Source organism: Chiloscyllium plagiosum, unplaced genomic scaffold (assembly GCF_037043375.1).
Source record: "Chiloscyllium plagiosum isolate Xiang-an unplaced genomic scaffold, Cpla_swu_hap1 HiC_scaffold_53X, whole genome shotgun sequence".
NCBI classification, from domain to species: domain Eukaryota; kingdom Metazoa; phylum Chordata; class Chondrichthyes; order Orectolobiformes; family Hemiscylliidae; genus Chiloscyllium; species Chiloscyllium plagiosum.
The window spans coordinates 7,581,836-7,602,547 of NW_028270191.1; the positions used below are offsets into that span (position 1 = coordinate 7,581,836).

A 20,712-nucleotide genomic window follows, 5' to 3' on the forward strand; every position below is an offset into this window, starting at 1 on the left:
ACTGGGACAGCTACGGGCAGCCACTCCACTCAACAGCTCCCTCTCCCCACCCCCGGTCCTCCCAGGGGCCCACTCCTCGCCAGTGACTCCTGCTGCCTGGGTCCACACACATCCCGAAGGCGGGAGATGTGGCGGCGCCCGCTGTAGTCAAATAGCTGCTCTTCCCTGACATGGTGTGCCTGCAAAGAATGGCTCATTGAATGCAGTCCAAGAAGGAGGGATATCATTTCCCAGGGAATTCCTCAACAATAAAGAATGAATGGTTAATGGTAGAGTCCTGGGGAATGTTGCTGAACAAAGAGACCTTGGAGTGCAGGTTCATAGCTCCTTGAAAGTGGAGTCGCAGGTAGATAGGATAGTGAAGGCGGCATTTGGTATGCTTTCCTTTATTGGTCAGAGTATTGAGTACAGGAGTTGGGAGGTCATGTTGTGGCTGTACAGGACATTGGTTAGGCCACTGTTGGAATATTGCGTGCAATTCTGGTCTCCTTCCTATCGAAAAGATGTTGTGAAACTTGAAAGGGTTCAGAAAAGATTTACAAGGATGTTGCCAGGGTTGGAGGATTTGAGCTATAGGGAGAGGCTGAACAGGCTGGGCCTGTTTTCCCTGGAGCGTCGAAGGCTGAGGGGTGACCTTATAGAGGTTTATAAAATCATGAGGGGCACGGTTAGGATAAATAGACAAAGTCTTTTCCCTGGGGTCGGGGAGTCCAGAACTAGAGGGCATAGGTTTAGGGTGAGAGGGGAAAGATATAAAAGAGACCCAAGGGGCAACCTTTTCACTCAGAGGGTGGTACGTGTATGGAATGAGCTGCCAGAGGATGTGGTGGAGGCTGGTACAATTGCAACATTTAAAAGGCATCTGGATGGGTATATGAATAGGTAGGATTTGGAGGGATATGGGCCGGGTGCTGGCAAATGGTCTGATCGCATGGCACTATTCCAAGTGCAGAAGGGTGTTGTGGCGAATATTGATCCCAAATAACGACCAACATCACTAAAGTAGATCATCCGATCAGTGTCAGAGTTTCCGGGAGTCTTATGAGGGCAATTAACAAGAGAACAGGACGCTACACTGAGAAAGGGGTTCCTGGGGTGTAAGGTGCTTTGAGACATTGGGTACCTCTATCAAAAAGCACACCTTTCTTTGTTTTCATTAGCAACAGAGATTTGGAGGAAAATAGCCTCAGGATATGTTTAGTGACACTCAGATTGTGAGCCAGTCTTCCCCAATCTCGGCATCGCATTTGACCCTGAGCTGACCGTCCCCCTATCCTGAACCACTTTATTCGGAAGTAAATCTGTGGAAACAATTAGGGCAAATGCTGAAGAAACTCAGCAGGTCTGACAGCATCTGTGGAGAGAGAAGCAGAGTTAATGTTTCAGGTCCAGGGACCGCTCTTCAGATATTCTGCCAGAATCTGCTGACTCTCTTCAGCAAGTTCTGTTTTTGTATGTGTGTGGGTGTGCGTGTGTGTATGTGAGTGTGTGTGTGTATGTGAGTGTGTGTGTGAGTGTGTGTATGTGAGTGTGTGTGTGAGTGTGTGTATGTGAGTGTGTGTGTGTATGTGAGTGTGTGTGTGTATGTGAGTGTGTGTGTGTGTGTATATGTGAGTGTGTGTGCGTATGTACATGAGTGTGTGTATGTGAGTGTGCGTGAGAATGTGTGTGTGCGTGTATGAGTGTGCGTAAGAGTGTGTGTATGTGTGAGTGAGAGTATGTGCGTGTGTGTATGAGTGTGTGAGTGTATGTGTGTGTGTGTGTGTGTGTGAGAGTATGAGTGTGTGTGAGAGTATGTGTGTGTGTATGTGAGTGTGCGTGAGAGTGTGTGTGTGCGCGCGTGTGTATGTGAGTGTGCGTGAGAGTATGTGTGTGTGTATATGAGTGTGCATGAGAGTGAGTGTACATGTGTGTGTATGTTAGTGTGCGTGAGAGTATGTGTGAGTGTATGTGAGAGTGTGCGTGAGAGTATGTGTGTGTGTGTGTGTGCACATGTGTGTATGTGAGTGTGCGTGAGAGTGTATGTGAGTGTGCGTGAGAGTATGTGTGAGTGTATGTGACTGAGTGTGTGAGAGTGTGGATGTGTGAACGTGTGAGGGAGTGTGTGTGTGTGTGTGTATACATGCAGTGGGGAGTTGATAAGGGGATTAGAATTTTAACTAGTAATGTTATGTGGCAATAGTTTATAATTATTTCCCTGTTGCTAAAGTCTAATTCCCTGTAATAAATTGTGGCTCTGGTTCAGTTCAGGAACCTGATGTGTGCTTTCTATCAATTGGGCTCTGGAAGTCAGACAAACTGAGTTGGCCTTGTTCAATCCCTCTGTGGCCGTAGCCCTCCCTAGCTGTGTAATCTCCTCCAGCACCCTCCCCGAACCTCCGGGATCTCGGTGCTCCAAGAATTCTCCCCCCATTACATGGCCCATCGCCGTGCCTTTAGTTTTCTGGAGAATCTGCTCTGGATTTCCCTCCCTTTCCGCATTTAAGGTGCTGCTTAAACTGATGCCTCCTTGTGTGATCTGCTAACTGTCCCAGTGAAGGGGCTGTGTCCTGCCTGGGGAGGGGGGGGCGCGGGTGGCGCTACCCAAATGCAAGATCGTTGCCCGGGCTTCGGCCTGCAAGCCGGGCCTGCTCACAACACGCGTGGCCCCTCCCCCCGGAAGAGGGAATACCGCACGGAAAGACGCGGGCTGCCTACCGGATCGGAGAGCCACCTGTTGGGAACACTGGGTCTGTACTGGTCGGTGCAGACAACTTTCCTCATGTCCTCGAAACTGGGGTCAGTGGGCACCACGTCATAGAACGGAGGCCTGTACTCTTCTGTGATCCCTGTGGGGAAACGCAAGGAGGAATGAGAGCCGGTTTGAATCCCTTCCCCGCCCTCTCCGTAACACTCGGCAAACCCCCAGTCCGGCAGCATTAAACACGAGAACCCTCAGTACTTCGAAAAACACCGTGTCCAAAATGGGAGCCTTTTGGCTGCTTTAACATTCAAGACAGATTGAGCGCACTTTCCCACCCCCTCCCTCCATCTTTTTGCTTCCTTGACTGAAACTCTTGTCTACATCACTCCTGAGTGTACTCTCCAGTGAAGTATGCATCACTCTCTGGGAGAGAGAATTTGACTGATTCCCCCACTCCCCCTGAGGGAAGAAATATCTCCTGATCTCAGTCCAGAATGACTATCCCCTTACCCTGAGACTGTGCTCTCCTCCCCCACCCCCCCCCCCCCCCATTGAGTTCCCCAGCCTGGAGGTGACAACCCCTCAGTATCGACCCTGTCGAAACCCTTCAGAATCAAGTCTGTCTCAACCTCATTCTCCTCAAATCCGGAGAGTATTAACCTGACTCACGCAGTCTCTCATCACATCAAATGTGAAGGGTCAGAAGATTGAGCAGAAAAGAGGAAATGACAAAAACACTGATGTGGAGGGAAACACTGGCGAGCAAAGGAAAGCCAGCTGGAAATACAAAAAGAAGATAGTAAGAGTTACTATTGATACACGTGCACGTTCAGGTGGGTTGGCCATGCTACATTGCCCATAGTTTCAAGGGATCTGTAAATTAGGTGGATTAGCCATGGGGAATGTCGGATTAGGGGGATAGAATGTGGGAGTGGGTCTGGGTGGGATGCTCTTCAGAGGGTCAGTATGGACTTGTTGCACCGAATGGCCTGTTTCCGCGCTGCAGGGATTCTATGATTCTATGTAAAAAGGGGGAAAAACAAAAGAGTCATAGAATCATACAGCACGGAAACAGACCCTTCGGTCCAACCAGTCCGTGCTGACCCTAATCCCAAACTAAACTAGTCCCACCTGCCTGCTCCTGGCCCATATCCCTCCAAACCTTTCCTATTCATGTCCTTATCCAAATATCTTTTAAACATTGTAACTGTACCCACATCCACCACTTCCTCAGGAAGTTCATTCCGTACGGGAACCACTCTCTGTGTAAAACAATTGCCCCTCATGTCTTTTTTAAAATCTTTCTCCTCTCATCCTAAAAATATGCCCCCTAGTCTTGAAATCTCCTGTCCTCGAGAAAAGATACCTGCCATTCACCTTATCTATACCCCTCATGATTTTATAAACCTCTATAAGGTCACCCCTCAACCTCCGACGCTCCAGGGAAAAAACTCCCAGCCTATCCAGCCTCTCCTTCTAACTCAGTCCCTCCATTCCCGGCAACATTCTGGTAAATCTCTTCTCTGAACCCTCTCCAGTTTAATAATATCCTTCCTGTAACAGGGCGACCAGAACTGGACACAGTTCTCCAGCCGAGACCTCACCAATGTCCTGTACAACCTCAACATGACGTCGCCAACTCCTACACTCAAAGGACTGGGTGAACAAAGTGAACATTGGCCCAATAGAAAGGGAGTATGGGGTATTAAAAATAAAGAGATGGCAGAGGAATTGAGCAGGAATTTCACATTGGTTTCATGATATAAAATAACATCTCTATAACATGTCAGATCTCGACATGAAGTCGGAAATGTAAGTGAGGGAGGAAATCAAAGAGACTACAATCACCAGGGAAGTGACACAGAGCCAACTGATAGAGCTGTGCCCCATCAAGTGTCTGGGACTTGATGGGTTTCATCCTCAGAATCTAAGTAGTGGCTTGTGGGGTAGTAGATGCATTGGTTTAAACTTTCCAAAACACTCTCGATTCAGAGAAGGTCACGTTAGATTGGAAAGCAGAGAAGGTAAGCCCTTTGTAGCAAAGTGGAGGCAGACAGAAAGCTGGAAACGATAGGCCGGTTAGCTCAATATCTGTTGCATAGAGTCACACAGCACTGAAACAGACCCCTCAGCCCAACCTGTCCACGCCAACCAGATGTCCCAACCTTACCTAGTCCCGTTTCCCAGCATTCGGCCCATATCCCTCCAAACCCTTCCAATTCATATACCCATCCAGCTGCCTTTTAAATGCTGTAATTGTACCAGCCTCCACCACTTCCTCTGGCAGCTCATTCCATACACACACCACCTTCAGTGCATCAGCGTCTCCTTATAACTCAAACCCTTAGGGGTGATTTTAGACACTCTTATTAAAGATGTTAGAGCAGGGCATTTCGAAAGGTTCAAGGTAATCAGGTAGAGTCCACATGGTGAAATGGGACTAGATTGGTTCAGGAAACCTGGTCTGCATGGATGGGTTGGGCTGAAGGGCCTGTTGTGCTGTATGAACTGCCTCTGAGTCCCAGGTTTCCAGCATGTGCCGTTCTTTGTTTAACTTGACCCTTTTGCATCTGCCTTAAAGCGGAGGTCCTTTTCTCCCAGCGTCAGTTCTGGCACCTAACCCTTCGATTCTCCTCACAGGACAAAGTGCTTGGGTTTCCGGCCTCCATTCAGGAGGGAACATTACTGCGCTGTACCTCATGTCGGGATTTATCATGGACCTTTGCCCCCTGGCCATGTACTGGCCTTTGGTTCCAAGCTAGTCCCCTCACTGGGGAGTACAGGGACTTGAACGGAACCATTCAACAACAACAGCTTGCATTTGCATAGTGCCTTTGAAGGCATTTCACAACAGCAGTGTCACTTAAATCCGCCGAAAGAGGCTATAGGGCAGGTAGCCACAGTGTTGGAAGTGTCTGAACCAGGGGGAGGGTGAGAGAGAGAGGCATACAGAGGATATTCCACTGAAAGTAATTCAACACAAAGATGACAACGGAGGCCGGTCAAGGGACTCGGACAATAATTTCGGCAGCAGGATGCCTTTGTGTGACTTTGGGGGCCTGGGACTCCTGTGCAAAGCTAAGCTCAGGGCGCCCCCTGATGGTGACGTTAGCAAACGCTCCTTGTGAAACTGAGCCACGCACAGACCTCACCCCGGGTCCCATTGAGGATCTGGCGTCTGGGAGCCCTCTGCAGTGAGAAAGGCGCAGGGGGGAGGGGAGGGGGAATGGGGCGCTGTCAGAAGGCTCCGCAATTGGCTTTCACTCACTGATTTACAGTATAGACCAGGGCTCAATCAAACCTGTAGTGCTTTTACCATCTGAAGCCAAGAACATAGGACTTAGGAAGAGGAGGAGGCCATTTCAGGTCCTCAAGCCTGCTCCACCATTCAATACAACCATGGCTGACCTGCTTGTGGTCTCATTTCCACTGCCCCCCAGTGATAGAGAGAAACACTATAGATGATAAGAGCAGGGAGGTGATGTGGGAGCTGTACAGGACTCTGGTCAGGCCCCAGCTGGAGGACTGTGTGCAGTTCTGGTCCCCACACTATAGGAAGGATGGGATAGCACTGGATGCGGGTGCAGAGGAGATTCACCAGGATGTTGCCTGGGATGGAACGGTTTATCGAGGAAGAGAGGCTGGGAAGGCAGGGGTTGTTTTCTATAGAGGTGAGAACAAGGACCTGATGGAGGTGTACAAGGTTATGAGGAACACAGCCAGGGTGGATAGGAAGCAGCGATTCCCCTTAGTAGAAGGGTCAATAACAAGGGGGCACCATTTTAAGATGGAAGGCAGGAGGTTTAAGAGGGGGGGGGGGGGAGGTTGAGGAAACCTCCTTTCACCCAGAGGGTGGTAGGGGTCTGGAAGGCACTGCCTGGGAGGGTAGCTGAGGGGGGGAAACCACACAAACTTTAAAAAGTACTTGGATGAGAACCTGAAAAGTCATAACATTGCAGGCTTTGGGGCCTAATCGGGGAAAGTGAATCGAGTGTAGTTAGCAGTGTATTTTAGGTGGCACCGACTCTTTCTGCACTCTGAGTCTATGCCTTGCTCATTTGTCAAAAAACTGCCAAACCCAGGCGAAATTCGAGGAGCCCACTCCCCACTTGCTGTCTGAGAGAGCAAGCATTCCACAGGCTCAGAGGCCTCCGATAAAAGGAGACTTTCTCCTTGCCTCCCCCTCGTTCTCTATTTGTACCCCCCCCCCCAGTCCCACCCAACCCCGGCCAAAAGGAGCTTCTGGGCGGCATGGTGGCTCAGTGGTTAGCACTGCTGCCTCACAGCACCAGCGTCCCAGGTTCGATCCCAGCCTCGGGCGACTGTCTGTGTGGAGTTTGCACATTCTCCTAGTGTCTGTGTGGGGGGTGCTCCGGTTTCCTCCCACAGTCCAAAGATGTGCAGGATAGGATGGATTGGCCATGCTAAATTGTCCCAGTGTGTCCATAGGTTAGGTGCATTAGTCAGGGGTAAATGAATGGTGATAGAGTAGGGGAATGGGTCTGGGGAGGGGGGGTGGGGGGTTACTCTTTGGGGGGGGGGGCGTTAGTGTGGATTTGTCGGGCCGAACGGCCTGTTTCCACACTGTAGGGATTCTATGGTTCTGTGTTTCATGGATTGGTTGAACAACAATAAGCAAAAATGGTTTAGATCCCAAATGCCAGGCCAATTCATCACACACTCCAACATGGTGCCCAGTGTGGTATGTCATTGTGTAAGATTCCATTCCTTCAATGGGTTAAACCAAGACTCAGGCGGCTGGGGGAGATCCCATGGCACTATTCCGAAGAGCAGCCCTGGGTGGTACTGATCGATATTTATCCCTTGGCCAACGTTGCCAAAAGCGCTGTTGCTGATGGGATCTTCCTGTGTGCAAATCGGCCTGATAATCCCATCAGCAGACCGAAGAAACAAAGGCTGTCCAGTTATTTGCATTAAAATGTGGTTAACCCTGATTGCCCACCGTTGCTTGCCCTCGTTTCCTGCCCATCCCTGGTTTCCCACAACTGAATCGCTTGCTCAGCTATCCCAGGGTCACCCTAACGACAACGGACTTGAGACACAGACCGGCATCTGCAAGGATTTCTGTCACTAAAAGCAGTTTTTGTCAGGGCAGAGGGATTATTACATGCAGCGGGCACTTTTCCAACCTGTCTACTGGTGCCCTCACAGCGATTTCATTTGCAAATGAGGTGGCCAGTGGGTGTTACTCAGCTGGCAGAGGGAGAAGCACTCGTGCCAAAGCCAGCGGCTTTCACTGCCCGGGCAGTGGGGGTGGGGGAAGGAAAGATACCCAAAGTTTCACCACCTGCTTCGGCTGCCCTGCTCTCTGCCAGCTGGTGAGATTGCTAAACACAGGCAAATACTGTGCCAACACTGCATGCCTTTTTTGTATATTCATACAGTGTGGGCATCACTGTCCAGGCCAGCATTTATTGCCCAGAGGGAAGTTAAGAGTCAACCACGTTGGCTGATTTATTGCCAAGTGCTGGCAAATGGGACCAGATGAATTTAGGATATCTGGTCGGCATGGATGGGTTGGACTGAAGGGATTGGATAGAAGTCTATAAGATTACGAGATGCATCGATTGGGTTGACGGTCAGTTCCTTTCTCCCCCAGAATTGAAATGTCTGATACTAGGGGACATGCACTTAAGGTGAGAGCAGGAGAGTTCAAAGGAGATGTGAGGGGCAGGTTGTTCGCACAGAGGGCGATAGGAGTCTGGAACCCACTGCCAGGGCTGGTGGTGGAAGCAGATTCGGTGGGGGCTTTTAGATAAGCACATCAATACGGAAGGAATGCTGGGATATGGGCCAAGGGTAGGCGGAAGGGATTAGTTTAACTTGGCCTCATGTTTGGCACAACATGGTAGGCCGAAGGGCCTGTTCCTGGGCTGTACTGTTCGATGTTCTACGTTCTAAGCCAGACAGAAGAATTTATTTAAAATCAAATAAATGGGTGGAGGGTTGGTAAGGTAAGTTTGTTTTTTTTTTGTCTCTTTTGTAATTCAGAACAGTGAGAATGGAGGTTAGGGCAGTTCAATGATCCTCCTGCAGGATGTGGGAGGTGAGGGTTACCACTAGTGTCCCTGCTGACTTCATCTGTGGGAAGTGCACCCAACTCCAGCTCCTCACAGACCGTGTTAGGGAACTGCAGCTGGATCTGGAGGAACTTTGATTCATTCGGCAGGCAGAGGGGGTGATAGAGAAGGGTTATAGGGAGTTAGTCACACCTAAATTACAGGATAAAGGGAGCTGGGTGACCGTCAGGAGAGGGAAAGGGAATAGGCAGACAGTGCAGGGACCCCCTGTGACTGTTCCCCTCAATAGTAAGTATACCGTTTTGGATACTGTTGTGGGTACAACCTAACAGGGGAAAGCCACAGCGGCCAGGTCTCTGGCATTGAGGAACAGACAGGAGATTCTGTGGTCCCGCACGTGACTCCGAGATGATACGTTGCCTCCCAGGTGTCAGGGTCAGGGGTGTCTCGCATTGAGTCTACAGGATTCTTAAGGGGGAGGGAGTGCAGCCAGAAGACATGGTACACATCAGTACCAATGACATAGGCAGTGAAAGGGATGAGGATCTGAAAAGTGAATATAGGTTGGAAGCTAAAAGGCAGGACAAGCAGAGTAGTAATGTCAGGTGCCACGTGCTAGTGAGGCTTGAATGGAAAGCGAGTGCAGATGAACACGTGGCTGCAGAGCTGGTGTAGGAGGGAGGGCTTCAGAGATATGGATCATTGGGATACCTTCTGGGGAAGGTGGGAGCTGTACAAGGAGGACAGGTTGCACCTGAACTGGAGGGATACCAATATCCTGGGTGGGAGGTTGGCTAGGCCTCTTCGGGAAGGTTTAAACTAGTTTGGCAGGGGTTGGGAACTAGAACTATGGATCAGAGGATGGAGTAGCTGGTGAACAGGCAGACACAGCGTGCAGAGAGTCTGTGAGGAAGGATAGACAGTTGATAGGGCAACGTTGCAGTCAATGTATTGGGTTGAAGTGTGTCCATTTTAACGCAAGAGGTGTCAGGAATGCGGGTGATGAACTTGGAGTATGGATCAGTACTTGGAGCTAGGATGTTGTGGTCATTACAGAGACTGGGCTATCACAGGGGCAGGAATGGCTGTTGGATGTTCCAGGGATTAGATGTTTCAAAAGGAATAGGGAGGGAGATAAGAGGTGGAGGAGTGGCATTGCTGATCAGGGATGGTATTACAGCTGCAGAAAGGGAGGTCATTGAGGAGGGTTTGTCCACTGAGTCATTATGGGTGGAAGTCAGAAACAGGAAAGGAGCAGTCACTTTACTGGGAATTTTTGACAGACCCCCCCACCCCACCCAGGATATTGGTATCCCTCCAGTTCAGGTGCAACCTGTCCTCCTTGTACAGCTCCCACCTTCCCCAGAAGGTATCCCAATGATCCATATCTCTGAAGCCCTCCCTCCTACACCAGCTCTGCAGCCACGTGTTCATCTGCACTCGCTTTCCATTCAAGCCTCACTAGCACGTGGCACCTGACATTACTACTCTGCTTGTCCTGCCTTTTAGCTCAAGGGAGTGCAGTGAAGGTTTCCCAGGCTGACTCCGGGGATGGTGGGAGTGACATATGAGAGATTGACTAGGTTAGGGCTGCTTTTGCTGGTGTTCAGACAAGTGAGGGAGGATCTCAGAGAGACTTATAAATTTCCAACAGGACTAGACAGGGTAGATGGAGGGAGGATGTTCCCGATGGTGGGTGCATCCAGAACCAGGGGTCACAGTCTGAGGATTTGAGGTGGACCATTTAGAACAGAGACGAGGAGACATTTTTTCACTCAAAAAGAATTGCGAGCCTGTGGAATTCATTACTACAGGAAGTAGTTGATGCCAAAATTTTGAATGTGTTCAGGAGGCAGCTAGATTTAGAACTTGGGGTGAATGGGGTCAAAGGTTATGGGAAGAAAGCAGGATGAAGCTATTGAGTTGGACAATCAGCCCTGATCGTGATGAATGGAGGAACAGACTTGAAGGGCCGAATGGCCTTCTCCTGCTCCTATCCTATGTTTCTATCCCTACTTGCCCTTGAGAAAGTGGTGGTGAGCTGTCTTTTTGAACCACTCCAGTCCATGTGCTGTTAGGAAGAGAATACAAGGATTTTGACCCAACAACATTGAGGAAACAGACCCTGAAGGTGCCCCAAATGTTACTGTGGAACATAAAAGCTCATGCTGTAGGTATACAAGGGCGGCACAGTGGCTCAGTGGTCAGCACTGCTGCCTCAGAGCGCCAGGGTCCCAGGCTCGATTCCAGCCTTGGGCGACTGTCTGTGTGGAGTTTACACATTCTTCCTGTGTCTGCGTGGGTTTCCTCCCATAGTCCAAAGATATGGAGGTTAGGGGTAAATTGGCCATGCTAAATTGCCTATTAGTGTTAGGTGCATTAGTCAGCAGGGGGGGTGGTTGATGTGGACTGGTTGGGCCGAAGGGCCTGTTTCCACACTGTAGGGAATCTAATCTATAATATATTCACTGGGATAGAAGGTTGGCTTGTTAATCTTGTTTGGAAACTTAATTTAGTTACTATACCCTTGTACTTCAAAAGTCTTTTATACAAACAGTAAACTGTCGAGATATCAGCACTCATCTTTGTAACACACCAGCCATTACATCTTGCCAACCAGCAGAAGAACCACTAGTGCCAACAGGTACTTTACGTTATTTGATAAACTTTTAAAAATTTTGCAACAAATGTGGGAATCTGATGTTAAGTTTAAATGGAATGGGTGCTCACCTCTAGCATTTTCTTCACCTGGCCTTGGATTTCTTGAGAAACGCTGAATAGAACAGCACAGCACAGTACGGGCCCTTCGGCCCACAATGTTGTGCTGAGCATTTATCGTAATCTCAGATCAACCTAACCCCACTCATCCCTCAATTTACTGCCGTCCATGTGCTTGTCCAGCAGTCGCTTAAATGTCCCTGATATCTCTGACTCTACTACCACCGCTGGCAGTGTATTCCACACACCCACTACCTCTGACGTCTCCCCTAAACCTTCCTCCAATCATCTTAAAATTATGACCCCTCATGACAGCCATTTCTATCCTGGGGAAAAGTCTCTGGCTATCTACTCTATCTGTGCCTCTCATTACCTTGTACACCTCGATCAAGTCACCTCTCTTCCTTCTTTCTCTCCAGTGTGAAAAGCCCCAGCTCACTCAACCTCTCTTCATAAGACATGCCCTCCAATCCACTGTTCTATGTTCTTCATCTTTCTAAACTCTGCCTCCCAATCTGCTCCTCTGTGTCTCTGTTGCTGTTGGAGGGGGCTGTCGAAAACTCCCAATAAAGTGACTGCTCCTTTCCTGTCTCTGACTCCCACCCACACTGACACTGTCGACAAACCCTCCTCGATGACCTCCCTTTCTGCAGCTGTGATACTATCCCTGATTAGCAATGCCACTCCTCCACCCCTTTTACCTTCCTCCCTATTCCTTTTAAAACATCTCAACCCTGGAACATCCAAAGACCATTCCTGACCCTGTGATGTCCAAGTCTCTGTAATAGCCTCCTGGTGAGTCTCCTCTGCACCTTCTCTAAAGCATCTACATCCTTCCTATAATGAGGTGACCAGGACTAAACACAATATTCCAAGTGTAGTCTAACTAGTGCTCTATAGAGCTGCAGCAAAACCTCGCGGCTCTTTAACTCAATCTCCCTGTTAGTGAAAACCAAAACACCACACGCCTTCTTAACAACCCTGTCAACCTGGGTGGCAACTTTGAGGGATCTATGGATGTGGACCCCAAGATCCCTCTGTTCCTCCACCCTGCCAAGAATCCTGTCTTTAACCCTGTAATCTGCATTCAAATTCGACCTTCCAAAAATGAATCCCCTCACACTTTTCCAGTTTGAACTCCATCTGCCACTTCTCAGCCCAGTTCTACATCCTGTCAATGTCCAGTTGCAACCTACAAAAGCCCTCCACACTATCTACAACACCACTGACCTTTGTGTCATCGGCAAACTTACTAACCCACCCTCCCACTTCTTCATCCAAGTCATTTATAAAAATCGCAAAGAGCAGTGGCCCCAGAACAGATCCCTGCGGAGCACCACTGGTCACCGAGCTCCAGGCTGAATACGTTCCATCTCCCACCACCCTCTGTCTTCAATGGGCCAGCCAATTCTGTATCCAGACAGCCAGATTTCCCTGTATCCCATACCTCCTAACTTTCTAAATGAGCCTATTGTTGGGAACCTTATCAAATTTAACAAAGGAAAGGGATTGGTATATACTGCTGGGGGAAAGGCAATTATAATGTGATTAGACAAGATTTAGGATACATAGGATGGGGAAGGAAACTGCAGGGGATGGGCACAATTGAAATGTGGAGCTTATTCAAGGAACAGCTACTGCGGGTCCTTGATAAGTATGTACCTGTCAGGCAGGGAGGAAGTGGTCGAGTGCGGGAACCATGGTTTACTAAAGACGTTGAGTCTCTTGTCACGAGGCAAAAGAAGGCTTATGTTAGGATGAGATGTGAAGGCTCAGTTTGAGTGTTACAGGGTAGCCAGGAAAGACCAAAAGAGAGAGCTAAGGAGAGCCAGGAGGGGAAATGAGAAGTCTTTGGCAGGTAGGATCAAGGAAAACCCTAAAGCTTTCTATAGGTAGATCAGGAATAAAAGAATAATGAGAGAAAGAATAGGGACCATCAAGGACAGTAGTGGGAATTTGTGTGTGGAGTCTGAGGAGATGGGAAAGTGCTAAATGAATATTTTTCATCAGTGTTCACACTGGAAAGAGACAATGTTGCCGAGGAGAATACTGAGATACAGGCTACTAGACGAGACGGGATTAATCTTGACTCTAATCTCCAGCATCTGCAGTACCCACTTCTGCCTAGCTGGGATTGAGGTTCACAAGGAGGAGGTGTTAACAATTCTGGAAAGTGTGAAAATAGATAAATCCCCTGGGCCAGATGGGATTTATCCCAGGATTCTCTGGGAAGTCAGGGAGGAGATTGCAGAGCCTTTGGCTTTGATCTCTATGTCCTCTTTGTCTACAGGAACAGTGCCAGAAGACTGGAGGATAGCAAATGTTGTCCCCTTGCTCAAGAAGGGGAGTAGAGACAACCCTGGTAATGATAGACCAGTGAGCCTTGCTTCGGGTGTGGGTCAAGTGTTGGAAAGGATAGGATTTATAATCATCTGGAAAGGAATAAGTTGATTAGGGATAGTCAGCACGGCTTTGTGAAGGGTAGGTCGTGCCTCACAAACCTTATTGAGTTCTTTGAGATGGTGACCAAACAGGTGGATGAGGGTAAAGCGGTTGATGTGGGGTATATGGATTTCAGTAAGGTGTTTGATAAGGTTCCCCACAGTAGGCTACTGCACAAAATACAGAGACATGGGATTGAGGGTGATTTAGTGGTTTGGGTCAGAAATTGGCTAGGTGAAAGAAGACAGAAGGTGGTAGTTGATGGGAAATGTTCATCCTGGAGTCCAGTTATGAGTGGTGTACCGCAAGGATCTGTTTTGGGGCTACTGCTGTTTGTAATTTTTATAAATGACGTGAATGAGGGTTGGGTTAGAAGGGGGGGTTAGTAAATTTGTGGATGGCACTAAGGTCTGTGAAGTTGTGGATAGTGCTGAAGGTTGTTGCAGGTTACAGAGGGACATAGATAAGCTGCAGAGCTGGGCTGAGAGGTGGCAAATGGAGTTTAATGTGGAAAAGTGTGAGGTGATTCACTTTGGAAGGAACAACAGGAATACAGAGCTCATGGTAAGATTCTTGGTAGTGTAGCTGAGCAGAGAGATCTCGGTGTCCATGCACATAGATCTCGGTGTCCATGTACATAGATCCCTGAAAGTTGCCACCCAGGTTGATAGGGCTGTTAAGAAGGCATACGAGGTGTTAGGTTTTATTGGTAGAGGGATTGAGTTTTGTAACCATGAGGTCACGTTGTAGCTGTATTAAACTCTGGTGCGGCCGCACTTGGAGTATTGTGTACAGTTCTGGTCACCGCATTATAAGAAGGATGTGGAAGCTTTGGAAAGGGTGCAGAGGAGATTTACTCGGATGTTGCCTGGTATGAAGGGAAGGTCTTATGAGGAAAGGCTGAGGGACTTGAGGCTGTTTTTGTTAGAGAGAAGAAGGTTGAGAGGTGACTTAATAGAGACATATAAGATAATCAGAGGGTTAGATAGGGTGGGCAGTGAGAGCCCTTTTCCTCAGATGGTGATGGCTAGCACAAGGGGACGTAGCTTTAAATTGAGGGGTGATAGATATAGGACAGATGTCAGAGGTAGTTTCTTTACTCAGAGAGTAGTAGGGGCGTGGAATGCACTGCCTGCAACAGTAGTAGACTTGCCAACTTTAAGGGCATTTAAATGGACATTGGAAAGGCATATGGATGAAAATGGAATAGTGTAGGATAGATGGGCTTCAGGTTGGTTCCACAGGTCGGCGCAACATCGCGGGCCGAAGGGCCTGTACTGTGCTGTAATGTTCTATGTTCTATGTTCTAAATGCCTTACTGAAATCCATGTACATCACGTCCACTGCTTGACCTTTGTCAACTTGTCTCGTCATATCCTCAAAGAACTCAGTAAGGTTTGTGAGGCATGACGTGCCCCTCACAAAGCCATGCTGATTATCTTCAATCAAACTATATTTTTCCAAATAGTCTAAATCCTATCTCTCAGAATCCTTTCCAGTGCCTTGCTTACCACAGACGTAAGACTGAGCAGTCGGTCATTCCCAGGGATTTCCCTATTCCCTTTCTTGAACAGAGGAGCAATATTCGCCACCCTGTGGAGAGTGAGGATGCAAAGATCATTGCCAGAGGCACAGCAATCCCATTCCTCGCTTCCTGTAGCATCCTTGGATAGATCTGATCCAGCCCTGGGGACTTATCTATTGTGATGCTTCCCAGAATTCCCAGCACATCCACTTCCTTAATATCAATCTGTTCAAGCCGATTAACCTGGTCCATGGTGTTCTCTCTATCAACAAGGTCCCTCTCTCTAGTGAATACTGAAACAAAAAGCTCATTTTGGGCCTCCCCTATCTCTTCAGACTCCAGGCACATGTTCCCTCCACTGACCCTGATCGGCCCTACCCTCTCGCCGATCATTCTCTTATTCCTCAAGTAAATGTAGAACGTCTTTGGGTTTTCCCTAATCCTTCCCGCAAAGGCTTTCGCATGCCCCCTCCTTGCTCTCCTCAGTCCATTGTTGAGTTCTTTCCCAGCTACCCTGTCATCCTGTAAAGCTGTGTCTGATCCTTGCTTCCACAACCTTAAGTAAGCTTTCATCTTCCTTTTGACGAGAAGCTCCTCTTCTCTTGTCATCCAAAGCTCCTTCACCTTACCATTCCTTGCCTGTCTCAGTGGGACAAAGTTATCCAACACTCGCAACAAGTCCTCCTTAAACAGCCTCCACGTTTCTGTTGTGCCTTTCCTGTGGTACAATTGTTCCCAATTTATACTCCACAGCTCCTGTCTAACAGCAGTATAATTTTCCCTCCCCCAATTAAATACCTCCCCATACTGCCTGCTTCTGTCTCTCTCCATGGCTATGGACCACAAGTTGAGGCAGTTGTGGTCACTGCCACTGAAATGCTCTCCCACCGAGAGAGCTGATACCTGGCCTGGCTCATTGCCTAGCAATAAATCCAATATGGCCTCCCCCCAGTCAGCCTATCTACATATTGAGTCAGGAATGCTTCCTGGACACACCTGACAAAATCGCCTCCATCCAGACCATCTGCACTAAGGAGGTATTACAGTTGAATAAAGGCAACTACAGAGGCAAGAGGGAGGAGCTGGGTAGAGGGAGAGGAGCCCAGCAGGAAAGACAGTGGGACAGCAATGGCAGGGATTTCTGGGAGTAATTCAGGAGAGACAGCAGAGATTCATCCCGAGGAGAAAGAAGCATAATACAGGGAGGATGAGGCAATCATGGCTGACAAGGGAAGTCAGGGATAGCATAAAAGCAGAAGCATTAATGTGGTGAAGGGCAGTAGGAAACCAGAGGATTGGGAAGCTTACAAAGACCAACAGAGAGCAACAAAAAAAGAAATAAGGAGGGAGAAGATTAAATATGAGGGTAAGCTAGCCAGTAACATAAAGGAAGACTAAGAGTTTCTTTAGATATATAATGGGCAAAATAGAGGCAAAAGTGGAGATTGGGCTGTGGAAAATGACGCTGGAGAGAGAGTAGTGGGGAACAAGGAAATGGCTGAGGAATTGATAATTACTTTGTATCAGTCTTCACGATGGAAGACATGAGTAATATCTCAAAAATTCAAGCAAGTGAGGGGGCAGAGGTGAGAATGGTGGCCCTCGCCAAGGAAAAGGTGCTAGAAAAACTGAATGGCCTGAAGGTGGATATATCACCTGGACCAGATGGACTACACCACAGAGTTCTAAGGGAGTTAACTGAACAGATAGCGGTGATCCTGCAGGAATGACTAGAATCAGGGAGGGTCCCAGAGAATGGAAAATCACTAACGTAACATCCTGTTTCAAAAAGGGTGTAAGGCAAAAGATGGAAAATTACAGATTGATTAGCCTAACCTCAGTCATGGGTAAGATTCTGGAATCTATTGTGAAGGATGAGAGTTAGACTCCCCACTGTGCAGAAACAGGCCCTTCGGCCCAACAAGTCCACACCAACCCTCCAAAGAGTATCGCCCCAAACCCATCACTCTACATTTACACCTGACTAGGGCACCTAACGTACACATCCTTGAACACTACGGGCAATTTAGCATGGCCAATTCAGCTAACCTGCACATCAGTGGATTGTGGGAGGAAAGCGGAGCAAACCCAGGCAGACATGGAGAGAATGTGCAAACTCCACACAGACAATCACCCTCGGCTGGAATTGAACCTGGGTCCCTGGTGCTGTGAGGCAGCAGTGCTAACCACAGAGCCACAGTCGCACCCTTAATACGTCTTAAGACTTCTGAACACTTGGAAGGATATGGTAAAATAGGGCAAAGTCAGCATGGTTTCATCAAGGGGAGGTCATGCCTGACAAATCTGCTAGAATTCTTTGAGGAAGTACCGAGCAGGTTAGACCAAGGAGAGCCAATGGATGTTATCCACCTGGACTTCAAAAAGGCCTTGGACAAGGTGCTGCACAGAAGGCTACTGAGTAAGATAAGGGCCCATGGTGTCAGAGGAAAGGTGCTGGTATGGATAGATGATTGGCTGTCAGACAGAAAGCAGAGAGTGGGGATAAAAGGTTCCTTCTCAGGATAGCAGCCGGTGACAAGTGGTGTTCCACAAGGTTCAATCTTGGGACCACAACTTCTCACTTTATACATTAACAATCTCGATGAAGGAACTGAGGGCATTCTGGCTACGTTTGCAGATGATACAAAGATAGGTAGAGGGACAGGTAGCGTTGAGGAGGTGGGGAGGCTGCAGAAGGATTTGGACAGGGTAGGAGAGTGGGCAAAGAAGTGGCAGGTGGGATACAACATGGGAAAGTGTGAGGTCATGCACTTTGGTCAGAAGAATAGAGGCATGGACTATTTTCCAAAGGGGGAGAAAATTCAGAAGTCTGAAGTGCAAAGAGACTTGGGAGTTCTAGTCCCGGATTCTCTCAAGGTAAACCTGCAAGTTGAGTCAGTAGTCAGGAAAGTAAATGCAAAAGTGGGGATGCACTTCTGAGGCTCTATAAGGCTCTGGTCAGACCACATTTGGAGTATTGTGCGCAGTTTTGGGCCCTATATCTCAGGATGTACTGGCCCTGGAACAGAGGAAGTTCACAAGAATGGTCCCAGGAATGAAAAGCTTAACATATGAGGAACGTTTGAGAACTCTGGGTTTATACTCGGAGTTTAGAAGGATGAGGGGGGATCTAATTGAAACATATAGAATACTGAATGGCCTGGACAGAGTGGATATTGGGGAAATGTTCCCATTGGTAGGAGAGACTAGGACCCAAGGGCACAGCCTTAGAGTAAAGGGAAGGCCTTTTAGAATGGAGATAAGGAGAAACTTCTTCAGGCAGAGAGTGAGGAATCTATGGAATTCATTGCCACAGAAGGCTGTGGGGCTGGGTCATTGAGTAGATTTAAGACAGAGATAGATAGGTTCTTGATTACCAAAGGGATCAAGGGTTACGGGGAGAAAGCAGGAGAATGGGGTTGAAAAACTTATCAGCCATGATTGAATGGTGGAGCAGACTTGATGGGCTGAACGGCCTAATTTCTACTCCTATGTCTTATGGTCTTACGAAACGTTTAGAACATGGGTTAGGTTCCAACTCAAGCCCTCTGTCTAATTCCACAGTTTCAGAAGGGCGTGACCCTGGAGAAGGTATGGATTGAGCTGATTGTTCTGGGATAAAGAACGTCAGTCACTGGAGAGGGACTGGGGAAACTCAGCAGGTCTGGCAGCAGCTGTGAAGGGAGAGAAACAGAGTGAACATTGTTTGTGAGTGAACATTTCAAGCCTGTCAGGACTGGTCTTCAGACAATCCCCACTGAGGGTCACTGGACTCGAAACGTTAACTCTACTTTTCGATCTCTGTGGACCCTGCCGCATTTCTCTGGAAATTTGTTTTTTTTTTTCTTTCGTTTGTTCCAGATCTCGAACATCCTGTGTCTCATTATAAAAGCTGGGGAGGGAAGGTTGGTGGGGGGGGGGGAATCATGGTGTTCTCATTTGAGCACAGAGAGTTCAGAGGGTATCGAGAGGGAGCACTCGAAATCACAAACAGTTTGGATAGCGTTAGTTGGCCAGAGGTGATACACTTAAAAACTGAAAGAAGTGTGCATGCTGGAAACCAGAAACAGAAGTTGCTGGAAAAGCTCAGCAGGTCAGTGGAGGGAAGTCAGAGTTATCGTTTCGGGTTCTTCAGAGGAAGGGTCACTGGACCTGAAATATGAGTGGTGGTAAATTTAAGGTGGCTGGCAAGGAGGGAGATGAGGGGACTATTTTTTGATTTCTTGACTCATACCCGTGGTCCCCATGGTTCTGAAAAATCACCTTATTCTTCAGTGGTTGACTCTTTCTGAAATAAACAGAAAGACCTTGGAGTGTAGGTTCATAGCTCCTTGAAAGTGGAGTCGCAGGTAGATAGGATAGTGAAGAAGGCATTTGGTATGCTTTCCTTTATTGGTCAGAGTATTGAGTACAGGAGTTGGGAGGTCATGTTGCGGCTGTACAGGACATTGGTTAGGCCACTGTTGGAATATTGCGTGCAATTCTGGTCTCCTTCCTATCGGAAAGATGTTGTGAAACTTGAAAGGGTTCAGAAAAGATTTACAAGGATGTTGCCAGGGTTGGAGGATTTGAGCTACAGGGAGAGGCTGAACAGGCTGGGGCTGTTTTCCCTGCAGCATCGGAGGCTGAGGGGTGACCTTATAGAGGTTTATAAAATCATGAGGGGCATGGATAGGGTAAATAGACAAGTCTTTTCCCTGGGGTCGGGGAGTCCAGAACTAGAGGGCATAGGTTTAGGGTGAGAGGGGAAAGATATAAAAGAGACCTAAAGGGGCAATGTTTGCATGCAGAGGGTGGTATGTTTGAGCTGCCAGAGGAAGTGGTGGAGACTGGTACAATTGCAATATTTTAAGAGGCATTTGGATGGGTATATGAATAGGAAGGGTTTGGAGGGATATGGGCCGGGTGCTGGTAAATGGGACGAGATTGGGTTGGGATATCTGGTCAGCATGGACGAGTTGGGCCGAAGGGTCTGTTTCCGTGCTGTACATCTCGATGACTTAGGGCTTACACTTTGGGAAGAACTGTTTACGATCTTCTCTCAATGGCGCTGTCTCCTACCCCCTCCCCCCCACAACCCACCGTCCCCTGGCCTGCTATCTTAGACCAGTGCTCCTTTTAAAACTGGCAGGCCAGGGAACACGAGAAATTTCCACAAAGCAAAAATAAAACCTGTAAACTCGCAAATAACTGCAAGTCATGACCGAGCCGCAGAGTTGAATAAACACAGATAACTTAACCTGACCACTTCATTCTTATGTCTGCTAATGAGCGAAATTGTTTCCCTGGGTTTCCGATTCCTC

At 48.3% G+C, this 20,712-nt stretch overlaps 1 protein-coding gene across 1 annotated transcript in view; it reads right to left on the reverse strand.

The window, feature by feature from the left end:
* LOC122546908 (activin receptor type-1-like) overlaps positions 1-20,712 on the reverse strand; it is a 179,836-nt gene that overhangs the window by 6,140 nt on the left and 152,984 nt on the right. The window contains exon 10 of the mRNA XM_087985552.1: positions 2,698-2,828. Coding sequence (XP_087841678.1) covers positions 2,698-2,828 — 131 coding nt within the window. The remainder of the gene's footprint in view (positions 1-2,697; positions 2,829-20,712) is intronic.